We start from the raw sequence: 13,655 nt of genomic DNA on the forward strand, positions 1-13,655 counted from the left end.
GGACGACGGATGGGGCCATGTATCGCAAGATCTTGGCCAACAACCTCCTTCCCTCAGTAAGAGCATTGAAGATGGTTCGTGGCTGGGTCTTCCAGCATGACAACGACCCGAAACACACAGCCAGGGCAGCTAAGAGTGGGTCCATAAGAAGCATCTCAAGGTCCTGGAGTGGCCTAGCCATTCTCCAGACCTGAACCCAATAGAAAATCTTTGGAGTTAGCTGAAAGAACGTATTGCCCAGCGACAGCCCCGAAACCTGAAGGATCTGGAGAAGGTCTGAAATGAAGAGTGGGCCAAAATCCGTGCTGCAGTGTGTGCAAACCTGGTCAAGAACTACAGGAAACGTATGATCTCTGTAATTGCAAACAAAGGTTTCAGTACCAAATATTGAGTTCTGCTTTTCTGATGTATCAAATACTTATGTCATGCAATAGAATGCAAATTGATTACTTAAAAATCATACAATGTGATTTTCTGGATTTTTTTTTGATTCCGTCACTCACAGTTGAAGAGTACCTATGACAAAAATTACAGACTTCTACATGCTTTGTAAGTGGGAAAACCTGCAAAATCGGCAGTGAATCAAATACTTGTTCTCCCCACTGTATACAAACTGATATCTTTCTGATACACAGAATCTAAACCGTGCAAGAAAATGTCCACCTAGCCTAACATGGGTTTCCAATCTTTCCAAAAGAAGGAAGTGATCAACGGTGTCAAAGGCAGCAAGAAGGTGCCATAAATGCCATAAAAGGTAATAAACCACCTTTTTTTGAGTGTAGTCTCTGTACTATAATTTGGTCTGAAACTAGACTGGAGAAATGACCCTAAACATATATCAAAATCAACACAGAAATGGTTGCAAGACCATAAAATCAATGTTTTTCAATCGACTGTGGACTTGCCTACGAGGGTCTGGTCGGTGGCCTGGGGGAAGCGGCTCTCCTCATCCAGCAATGACAACATACCCATGGGTTTCTGCAGGAAAAGGTCCAGGAGTGGACGGTTGTCTTCATATTCAATCACTCTGGCATCCACTTCTTCATTAACATACTCATCCTATAGGGAAGGTAAAGGAGAAAAAGGTTTAACCAGTGAAGATGCTTTTGAATAACATCAAAACAATATCTTAAGGATTACATTATAATTAGGTTTAGTTTTGTTCATCATGATTTTCTTACTTTCAATGTCAAGGCCCAACTGTAAGTAATTAAAATAATTTCAAGACATTAAGCAGAAACTCTTATTCAAGTACCTCACTCAAGGACACAGTGACAGATTTGTAAACTTATGACATCAAAACTCCAAAGCTAAGGATTGACATAAGACTACACCTTCACAGCTCTTTTATGTGTGATTAATCAGTGCAAAAAGAATAACCAGATCAATCAGAAACAACTGTGAGCAAAAAAAAATTCATGCTTACATTAAATAGGCCGATGGACCTCAGTGCTGATATTCATAGTTGGTAAAACATATGCGTTAAAACAGATACTAATAAAAGGTGACTGAAAGTGCTTTTGCCTGATATCCATCTGTTAATCATATTTTCATATGCCTTCAGTGTACAGCAAAAATACATATTTTGACTATACTGTCCCACAACTTATGGAGGGCCCTGGAAAATCAGCAGTTATCAAACGCGCTCTCAAGATTCGTTAGTCCGGGAAATACTGTGGGCTTATTTAAAACTGCTTTCAGTGTTATATCGCACACTCAGGGAATGCCATACAAAGTGGTCTAAAGCTAAATGTTAAGTACATATAGGAAATGTTTGGTCACACTTTACAATAAGGATACAGTAATGATCATTATTAAATGCATTAATTGACATGGATTAATGACATTAATGCATCTATAAAGCCTTGATTATGTGTGCATGTTTTAATAAGTATTAAGTATTAGTTAAATGTTGGAATACATATCATTAAACATTACCTAATACATTAAAACATAGTGTAAACTAATAGTTAATTAATGCATCTACAAATAATTAACTGTGTGTGGTTGTGTCAATAAACATGTAAAGATCTTACATTTTATTCATCTTTAATTATAATCAAACAAATTATTATTGTCTGGAAGTGCTTTTAAGCTGTGAAAACGTAGTTATGACTTTACAGTTTACAAGGATCACAAAGCTACTTAACTAATACTTAATTATAAGAACTTCATAGTTTATAACCATTTGCAAGTTCTATTCAGCAATTAATAAACAAATGAATAGTCGTGACTTTACAATAAGGATAACACATTAACTTAACTAATTATTAATTATTAGTATGTAACAGTCCATAATCATCTAAAAGCATTAATAAACTAGAAAATACTGCTTTACAGTCATTAGCATGAATAAATTAGATCTGTATTTTTGCACAAAAGACTATAAAAAGCATCAGTTATTGAAATGCTGTTTTTTGTGAGAACATTCAAGCATGTTTAAATTATATATATAACCGATTCTTGAAACAGCATGTGTTTCAAGAATTAAGCAATACATTTGGAGTGTAACACATGAGTTCTTGAACATCATGACATATCAAAAAGAAATAATACACAGGATTGACAACAGCTATTATTGTTCATGATCGACACAAGAAAAAGCAAGTAAGTAAGCAACAGGTCACTAAGTAAGAAGTAAGGTAATGTTCACGAAGGACAAAAGCCTGGCTTTTGTGACTGGACAGTATTCAGCAACAAATGACAGTAGTTGGGGGAAAGGTGTTGTTTGTTAAAGGAATTAAGGTTATTCTATATGTTGCCTTCTAAGAAATGACTTCATTTGAACTGATTATGTTCAATAATAAACGTTTAATAGTTTTTTCTATGATGAAAGACACCAAATCATGGATCTGTAGTTGCATTATATCATCATGAAATCATTTAAATTAATGTATGAATTCATGTTTGTTATTGGGCCATTCAACAGTTACCTAGACATTCATGTGTATTAAAACATGCATACCAATGAAAATTTGCATCAATAAAGATTTGGATTGCAATATATGAATGTATTGATTGATGTTTTTTAACATGTCCTTTATTAGTTACCTATTCATTTGGTAACATGTTTATTGACACAACCACACACAGTTATTTTTTTTTTTTAGATGCATTAATTAACTATTAGTTTACACAATGTTTCAATGTATTAGTTCATGTTTATTGATATGTGTTCCAACAGTTAACTAATAATTAGTTAATGTTTACTAACATATGCACATATAATCAAGGCTTTATAAATGCATTAATAAGTCATCAATCCATGTCAATTAATGCATTTAATAATGATTATTACTCTATCCTTATTGTAAAGTGTTACCAATGTTTGATTGTCAATTGTTTTTCTTAACGTACAGCAGTGGCGTCGTTAGGCATATGCGTCCGGGTCCATAGTCCTTGGCTATAGTACAGGGTTCTAGCATGTACATTCAGAACCCTGTACTTTCTGTCCCGTGGGGGGTGGGGGTTTGTAATGCCAGCTCCGCCTGCCAGTGCGGAGCCTCTCCTTCCCCGGCACTCCGCCTCGTACTAACCGCTGGCCAGTGACTGATGGCAGCAAAGCACCCCACAAGTTCCCAATTATCTAATTTCTTTCAGCATTTAAGGGTACTTTGTTCTGTCACTGGTGTGGATTATTGTTTCTATGCTGTAAACCGTGTGGTGCTGTCCAAATATATCCAAACGCTAAACTTGAAGCTTGGTTGTCATTGTTTTCTTGTTTTCTTTTTTGCCTCATCTTTTCACGTTCAACCCTCACACCTCACAATTTTCCATATTGTAAAATAATAGTGAAGACATCAAAATGATGAAATAACACACATGGAATCATGTAGTAACCATAAAACTGTTACACAATCAAAATACATTTATAAAAATGTGTCAAAATTCTTCAAAGTAGCCACCCTTTGCTTTAAAGATAGCTTTGCACACTGTTGGCATTCCCTCAACCAGATTTATGAAGTAGACAACTGAGGCTTATATTACGAAGCAGGATTTGGGGTTAGTGAGTGTTATGTAAATGTTTAACTAAGGTACATTTGAGAAATGTCTGTCTTTCTATTGGCTGGTATGTAAATCTTTACTTTGATTGTGACACATATGTCTGTATAATATTAGAGGATTATTAGGTACTTTGACCATGTTCTCCTGCCTAGACCAAGAAGGGTGTCAGTCCTTTTGTTCCTTAGGAATGTGACCCTTGGGGGTAGTAGGAGCAATTGGCTTGTTTAGGTAAATACAACAGTAAAAATTATGGCAGGAAGGATAAGGTGGGGGGGACAGCCCTCCCATTAGGTAAAACCTATGTGACACAAGACAGATGGCCAGCAACGTACCACACCCCTTTTTTCTATATAAATACGAACTGTTCATGTATTAAGTTAGAGACTCCTCTTATAATTATGTCTCTAAGCATTTGACGTGTCTCTCTATTTGCAAATAAACTATTAAATTGTGCAAGAGCATTTAGTCTCTGTCCTTACTCCTTTAAAAGTTCTGACCGATGAAATTGCCATCACATGAGCTAACTTCAAGTTGAACCCTGGGTTGTCAGTGTCACGAGGGTGGTTCACTTCTTACCGGGTTTCATCGCCATGGCAACTTATGCTGCACACCTAAACTCCTCTGGAGCAGGTTATATTCGAGATAACAGATTAGCACGTATAAAAGCACTGCCTACTGACCAATCAATTCTCGATTGAAAATGGCATCACTAGTCTTCGAAGATCCCAGGGAGCTCAGTACGCAGATAGTGAGAGGGTATTCAGAGACCGACAAAACCTGTTGGCTTTCTCTGATAAGTATCTTAATGAAAGATATAGATTCTCAGAGGAAGGAAATTACATACAGTTAGGTCTGGAAATATTTGGACACCCACAATTTTCATAATGTTGGCTCTGTACACTACCACAATGGATTTCAAATTAAACAACCAAAGTGCAATTGAGGGCAGACTTTCAGCTTTAATTAAAAAATATACTGTTTTCTTCCCATCATTCGGGTACACGTTGATTTAAAAAAAATAATGCTTTTCCAGAACTGGGCTGGCTTTTTTAGATGTTTGTGGCAAAGCCTAATCTGGTCTTTCGATTCTTGAGGCTTTGCGCCTTGTGGGGAACACTCTGTATTTGCTCTCGTGAAGTCTTCTCTTTAAGGTAGACTTGACAAATGATATGCCTACTTAATGGAGAGTGTTCTTCACTTGGCTGGATGTTGTGAAGGGTTTTATCTTCTGGTTTTCCTACGATAATCCACCACTGTTGTCTTCTGTGGACATCCAGGGCTTTTTGTGTTGCAGTGCTCACCAGCGCATAATTTTTTTCTCAGAACATACCAAACTTTTCATTTGGCCGCTCCTAATGTTCATGCTATCTCTCTGATTGATTTTCAAATTTTTGCAGCCTAAAAATGGCCTGTTAAACTTGCACCGAGAGCTCCTTTGAAAACTTGTTGTGGGTTCACAGCAACAGTTTCGAAATGTGAATGCCACACCTGGAATCAACTCCAACTTACCTGCTTAATTGATGAAGAACTAATGAAGGAATAGCCCACAACTGTCCAAACAGCTTTTGATAAAATGCTCCAATTACTTTTGGTCCCTTGAAAAAGAGGGGGCTACATATTAAAGAGCTGTAATTCCTAACCCCTTCCTCCAATTTTGAGGTGAATACCCTCTAATTAAAACTGAGGGACTGCACTTTAAGCCCTTATTCACTATATAACTGTAACTTGAATATATTCTGGTTAACTGCCAAAGTAACAAAACTTGTGTCAGTGTCCAATTATTTCTGTATCTTAGCTTTTTGAGGCGTATGTTGCCAGTGCAACACATTCAAGTCATGCATTTACAGTTCCACAGACTGTATGCATAGCGTACATTTTTTTTTGCTACAGGTAGTTTTATGTATGCAGTGTGTGATGTGGAGAACACAACCACAAGGTGGATCTTGCTCACTCATGTTTTCTGTACAAATGGTACAGTGGGGCAACAAAATATTTAGTCAGCCACCAATTGTGCAAGATCTCCCACTTAAAAAGATGAGAGAGGCCTGTAATTCACATTGTAGGATTTTTAATGAATTTATTTGTAAATTCCTCTGTAAAATAAGGATTTGGTCACCTACAAACAAGCAATATTTCTGGCTCTCACAGACATGTAACTTCTTCTTTTAAGAGGCTCCTCTGTCCTCCTGTATTAATGGCACCTGTTGGAACTTGTTATCAATATAAAAGACACCTGTCCACAACATCAAACAGTCACACTCCAAACTCCACTATGGCCTAGACCAAAGAGCTGTCAAAGGACACCAGAAACAAAATTGTAGACCTGCACCAGGCTGGGAAGACTGAATCTGCTATAGGTAAGCAGCAGTGAAGAAATCAACTGTGGGAGCAATTATAAGAAAATGGAAGACATACAAGACCACTGATAATCTCCACGCAAGATCTCACCCCATGGGGTCAAAATGATCAAAAGAACGGTGAGCAAAAATCCCAGAACCACACGGGGGGACCTAGTGAATGACCTGCAGAGAGCAAAGTAACAAAGGCTACCATCATTGGGGCTGTTTTTCTGCAAAGGGACCAGGACGACTGATCCATGTAAAGGAAAGAATGAATGGGGCCATGTATCGTGAGATTTTGAGTGAAAACCTCCTTCTATCAGCAAGGGCATTGAAGATGAAACGTGGCTGGGTCTTTCAGCATGACAATGATCCCAAATACACCGCCCAGGCAACGAAGGAGTGGCTTCGTAAGAAGCATTTCAAGGTCCTGGAGTGGCCTAGCCAGTCACCAGAACTCAACCCCATAGAAAATCTTTAGAGGGAGTTGAAAGTCTGTGTTGCCCAGCGACAGCCCCAAAACATCATTGCTCTAGAGGAGATCTGCATGGAGGAATGGGCCAAAATACCAGCAACAGTGTGTGAAATCCTTGTGAAGACCTTTGACCTCTGTCATTGCCAACAAAGGGTATATAACAAAGTATTGAGATTAACTTTTGTTATTGACCAAATACTTATTTTCCACCAAAATTTACCAATAAATTACAGGCCTCTCTCATCTTTTTAAGTGGGAGAACTTGCACAATTGGTGGCTGACTAAATACTTTTTTGCCCCACTGTACATATATTGTCAACTCTACAAGGGTATGCAAACTTTTGAGCAAACCAGTATGTAAATAGAAGTTATACAATTTCTTTAAAACCATGTTCCTAAGTTTATAATATTTGACTTGTGCAATAATAAATGTGTATTTATATTCCCTCATTTACACTTCTGAACTGGAAATAGTACTGATGTTAATTCCATTTAGTTCTTGTTTTATTAAATATTTAGCAATTTTTCAGAGTTTCAGTACCATTTATAAAAAACTAATTGCTAGCAATATTTAAAAGAAATCTCTGGTTATAATAACATCAATCATCTTTTTTGAAACATCTTGGAGACAACTTTTGGGCTTGGTATTTAAATGGACCATGTTAAGGGAGGGGTTAAAGTAATTTAAAACAATATTTTGAACTCGAGCAGGATATCAGCAACCAATGCTTTATGTTTAAATTTACTACCGATTTGTGTCTTTCAGAATGGGATATTTTAGTATCATACCCTGTTTTTTTATTTTATTTTCGGGTTCTTTCATATTCAAATTGTCTTCAGATTGATATATTTATGGGACCAAGTACCATAGGTACAGGTACCCTATTGTTTTTGTTGCTTTTTTTAATATTAGGGGACCAAGGACCGTAGGTACGGATACCCTATTGTTTTTTTTGGTTTTATTATTATTATTCTCCAGGCCCATTTTCAGAGGCCCATAACTTGGCCATATGTGGCTCAATTTGCATGAAAATTTGCTATACCTTTACTATACATATACACCCCATGGTGGCGGTGTAGCAGTTAGTCTTAAGTTCCTCCATGTTGGTGGGTCTGATTCAGAAAGTACTTTCTATAGGAGCTGTTTTTGAAAAGTTGGGAAGAATCCTGTTGCTATGGTTAGTCCAGTAGAAGTAGCTTGAGTTTGTTTAGAGATATTTTCTTATTTTTTTCGAATTTAAATAGCTGAGAATAGTGGAATATATGAAACACTCAAACTTGTTGGTAAAGTGGGTTAAATGGCAGCTGTTTGGGATATATTGCAAAAGAAAATCATTGCTATTGTTACTGCGGTTGCAATATCTCAAGTTTGGTAAGATATATATATATATATATATTTTTTTACATTCAAATAGCAGAAAAGTAGATGAAGATATGAAGTGCTCTAAATATTTGTCTCATTTGCAAAGTGGTCCAAATTGCAGATATTTGTCAAAAGTTGTGACATTTTGATAAATGAATTCCCTAAATTGCTGGAATTGTTTTCGCATTACAATAGCCGGCTATGTGAGGGTGCTAAAAATCTTTTAAATGTTTCTCTAAGTAATTTGGAAAGGTTTTAAAGAAGGTTGATTGCGGCAACTGTGACTTTTCAAAAAGTCATTAGAATGTTGGTGTAAACAATGGAAATTTCAGAATTCTGAAGAAATTCCATTCAAGTCAATTATGTTTTAAAAGTTTAATAAAAGTTAAATATTTAAAAGATTATAAAATATATAAAAAAGTTGTATGCAAGCAACTTAATCTGGGCCAGTCTACACAATTTAAAATTTGAACAAAGTTTCTAGCTTAAATGGTGTAGGAGGAGTAATGTTCCATAGAATAATAATATTAAGAAGAAGTATGTTGAAGAACTAACCTGGGGCTTATGCTGTGCAAGCCCCAGTAACAACCGAATAACATCGGAGATCCAGGTTGCGACAACTCAACGCTACTTGGCCACAGGGAAAATACAGCGATGCAGCACAGACGAACCACATAGAGTGGGAAGAACAAGTATTTGATACACTGACGATTTTGCAGGTTTTCCTACGTACAAAGCATGTACAAAGAGGTCTGTAATTTTTATCATAGTTACACTTCAGCTGTGAGAGACGGAATCTAAAACAAAAATCAAGAATGATTGTATGATTTTTAAATAATCATTTTGTATTTTATTGCATGACATAAGTATTTGATCACCTATCAACCAGTAAGAATTCCGGCTCTCACAGACCTGTTAGCTTTTCTTTAAGAAGACCTCCTGTTCTCCACTCATTACCTGTATTAACTGCACCATTTTGAACTTGTTACCTGTATAAAAGAGACCTGTCCACACAATCAAACAGACTCCAACCTCTCTACAATGGCCAAGATCAGAGAGCTGTGTAAGTACATCAAGGATAAAATTGTAGACATGCACAAGGCTGGGATGGGCTACAGGACAATAGCCAAGCAGCTGGGTGAGAAGGCAACTACTGTTGGCGCAATTATTAGAAAATGGAAGAAGTTCAAGATGACGGTCAATCTCCCTCGGTCTGGGGCTCCATGCAAGATCTCACCTTGTGGGGCATCAATGATCATGAGGAAGGTGAGGGATCAGCCCAGAACTACACGGCAGGACTTGGTCAATGACCTGAATAGAGCTGGGACCACAGTCTCAAAGAAAACCATTAGGAACACACTATGTCGCCATGGATTAAAATTCTGCAGCACACGCAAGGTCCCCCTGCTCAAGCCAGTGCATGTCCAGGCCCGTCTGAAGTTTGCCAATGACCATCTGGATGATCCAGAGGTGGAATGGGAGAAGGTCATGTGGTCTGATGAGATAAAAATAGAGCTTTTTGGTCTAAACTCCACTCGCCGTGTTTGGAGGAAGAAGAAGGATGAGTACAACCCCAAGTACACCATCCCAACTGTGAAGCATGGAGGTGGAAACATCATTCTTTGGGGATGCTTTTCTGCAAAGGGGACAGGACAACTGCACCGTATTGAGGGGAGGTTGGATGGGGCCATGTATCGCGAGATCTTGGCCAACAACCTCCTTCCCTCAGTAAGAGCATTGAAGATGGGTCGTGGCTGGGTCTTCCAGCATGACAACGACCCGAACACACAGCCAGGGCAACTAAGGAGTGGCTCCGTAAGAAGCATCTCAAGGTCCTGGAGTGGCCTAGACAGTGTCCAGACCTGAACCCAATAGAAAATCTTTGGAGGGAGCTGAAAGTCCGTATTGCCCAGCAAAAGCCCCGAAACCTGAAGGATCTGGATAAGGTCTGTATTGACCAGTGTGGGCCAAAATCCCAGCTGTAGTGTGTGCAAACCTGGTCAAGAACTACAGGAAACAGGAAAATTATTTCTGTAATTGCAAACAAAGGTTTCTGTACCTAATATTAAGTTCTGCTTTTCTGATGTATCAAATACTTATGTGCATTTTCCGTCTGGGTAAACAGGTCGCCAAACCGCCTGGGTACCCAGGTCTCCTCCTGGACTTCCTGGACTGCAATTTCCAATGCAAATTAATTACTTAAAAATCATACAATGATATTTTCTCTCGATTTTTGTTTTAGATTCCGTCACTCATAGTTGAAGAGTACCTATGATAAAAAAAACAGACTTCTACATGCTTTGTAAGTGGGAAAACCTGCAAAATCGGCAGTGTATCAAATACTTTTTTATGATAGCTATCATTACAACTCGTTACTAAATTTTGAATCATGTCAACATATCTACGTGTATTATGAGATGTAAAATATTGCCACATCCTTTACTTCAAAGTCCTGTTATAATGTTCAATAATGGATGCTTTTAAATCTGAACCCGTAGCAAAATGTATGTTGTGTTCGCTCATCAGGTTTTTAAAAGTCTGATTAAAGAATTTCTTTCTGGAGTCCGTTTGGATTTTCTTGGGAAACTTTCAAAACAGAAGCATAAGGCCTGGTCACTTCTGCTCCGCTCTTATTTTTTAGACAGATTTTAGACATAGTCTTTAGAAGACAAATTTTCTTTATCTTCGGGTCTGTTCCACCAGAAAGTCACATCTTCTGGCAGAACAGAGTTTGTCGGTCCTTGTTGTCGCCCAGCAACGATTCAGAGATCTTATTCATGGTCTTCATGATAATCTGATTCTTTCAACTCATTTAGCAGAACATCTGAAATTCCACAAATCCGAGGTGGTTCAACTTGAAATTCCAAGGATTTCAGGGCTTTGGTCAATGCAGGTATGAATCGATCAGACCACAGTCACTTGAACAGCGCTTCAAAATTGCAGTTATAGTAATATTTGGGACAATCATAGAGGAACTGATTTCTTTTTTGTGTTCATCGATCACTATCCCTAAAATTGTTACAATGGAGGCTTTTATGGTATTTACAAAAACCATTCCACCATCAAAAACGTCCAAAGACGGCAGGTCAAGTGAAGGGGTAGGGGGTGGTGTAATAGGCAAGTAGGTCAGGGGACTGCTAGGGGAACCATTCACGTTTGCATCCTTATCCCGGTCTGCTTCGATTATATTATGATACGACGACTTCACCGTTGCCTTTGGAATGCGTGTAATAGGCAAATAGGTGAGAGGTCTTCTCCAAGGCTGTTATATGATGACCAGAATAGGTTCACATTTGGAATCCTCTGATGCAGCGGTAGCCATGATGGGGTGTGGTCAACATCAATAACTTGACATTCCTGGCTCATCATATGACTTCTCTTCGTAGGGTCTTTTATTTGGTGGTTCTTCAAGATCAATGTTGTCTACTATAATAAATTTCCTTAGTTTAATAAACGCTCTGCCATTGTTGACTCTGCACAAATAGCTCATTATTTCTCCAAAACATGTTGTTTTCCAGGTCACACCAAATGTTAACAGGTATCCAAACTCTTACCTTGTTACGGTTCGGTTCATCACAAATGTTCTCAGTGAGAGGAGCAACATCAACAAATTCAGTTGCAATTCTATTTCTTCTCTGGATGTATAATCTATGATGCATTCTCTCTGAGGAACTTGATAGGCCTCCCCAGTTGATCTCCATATAGCAAGTGTAGCTTTTCATACTTTTCTTCATTTCAGGACACACCACATGACAACATATTTCCCAGTCGTTGATATGCTATTCAACTCCAAATGTTACATTTGTATATTCAGTTCCTATGGCTAAACAGTTCAGCTTTATTTGAGACGCCGGGTAATCAAAAACAAAGCCCAACATACTCCCATTAGGCAGGTCATGCTGATCTGTTAACAGCTTAAAGGACAGCACTTGAGTTCTATAAAAATTGAGGAAATGCTTCTTTGGAGCATCGCAGATTATTCTGTTACTTTTCTATCCTCCATTCTGCGACCTGTTTCATAAGTCACGGCTACCACAGGGGTATCACTCAATATCAAAGTCATTGTTGCTCTCACAATTCACTCATTTTAATATCCTGTGCTTTATACAGATCTTGAAACCCAGTGGAGCCATTCCTGGTCCGGGGAAAGAGGGGGCAAGTCATGATCCCTTAGTCAATGTATAGACACAGACACAATTTCTCCTCAGGCATCATGAGGAGGTCATAAAACCAAAATCAGTCTCTGCCTTACGTGAGATAGGAAGCCCATATGGTCAACCCTGATCAACCGCCCCTTCTAAAAGCAACTTGTGATCCCTCACTCAATGTAAACATATGCACAATAAGTCAGTTTTAATACATAAATCCCCCTAAGGCATTCTAAGACCCTGTTCTAAATATAACTAGGGTTGTAAATATTAATATATTTATTTAGCCATGCTTAAGGACTCAAAGGTCAAAAAAGCAATAAATCAGACACGGTTTGCCTTTGAAGTTGTCACGCACATGACGTGGACCTGGCCAAACAAGATGGCAGCACCATTTTCCACTAAGAATTTTTCCTGCCTGCTCTACCAATCTCCAGGTTTAATTTGACTAATAATGTGACTGATGAATGTGATGTTTAAAGTATGTAAAAATGATGTGTTTTGTTTGTGTTGTCCTCCCCCCTCTCCTTTAATCAGGGCTTAATGAACACTGACATCTGAGAGGAGTCAGAGAGCTATTACGTTGTGTAGCATCAGAGATGCTAATAATATTTCTTCTACTTCTATTATTCCACTGATTTTACATACTTGTTTATGGAATTATACATACTTGTTTCCTAGTTGTTTGTTCCGTGGTTTAGTTTAATTTGGTGGCCTTATTTCAACTTACGGTGTCATGGTAGCCCTTGACAAATTCTGTATATCTATGTTTCATTGACGAATTGACTATAACGTCATATTGGCTTACAATCATGTGACATGATTATTCTACAAAACTGTGCCACCTTCAATCTACTCATGGGGTGTAGCTTAGTTTATTGCTCTTAAATTTACAAGCCTGTCTTTTCCATTATCATTAGCGATCTCAAACAATTAAAGGACAACGTTTAGTTTCTTTACTCTCAAGTGATCGCTGATCACTGGTTTTTAGTAGTTTATGATATCATATGTCATCTAAGCTTTCATTTCAAACTCACTTCTCCTGCTTTATGCTTCTTACTATTTTTCTTAAATTTATTTTGTCTCTGTAACCATTTAACTGTGTTTCCCCTGTGAAATGCTGCAATAAATAATGGAATTACTCTCTCCTTTGATGACCGAGTACGGGATCATTATTTTAACCACTATACGAAACAGCTGATTTCTAACGTTATGGACACTAAAGGGGGACTGAAGGAACCGAAAAAAAAAGAAAATACCTTTATTTACATATTTGATGATCCTGCAGTATTTATTATAAGCTATTTATAATTGTCCTCAATTGT

The 13,655-nt window shown here is 37.9% G+C and overlaps 1 protein-coding gene across 4 annotated transcripts in view; it reads right to left on the reverse strand.

The window, feature by feature from the left end:
- The window catches only part of myo3a (myosin IIIA), a 279,588-nt gene that overhangs the window by 72,744 nt on the left and 193,189 nt on the right, over positions 1–13,655 (reverse strand). For all 4 annotated transcript variants that reach the window (XM_029116287.2, XM_029116285.2, XM_029116286.2 and 1 more), the window contains one exon: positions 906–1,059. In XM_029116287.2, coding sequence (XP_028972120.2) covers positions 906–1,059 — 154 coding nt within the window. The remainder of the gene's footprint in view (positions 1–905; positions 1,060–13,655) is intronic.

The sequence above is a fragment of the Esox lucius genome, chromosome 21 (assembly GCF_011004845.1).
Source record: "Esox lucius isolate fEsoLuc1 chromosome 21, fEsoLuc1.pri, whole genome shotgun sequence".
Classification (NCBI taxonomy): Eukaryota; Metazoa; Chordata; class Actinopteri; order Esociformes; family Esocidae; genus Esox; species Esox lucius.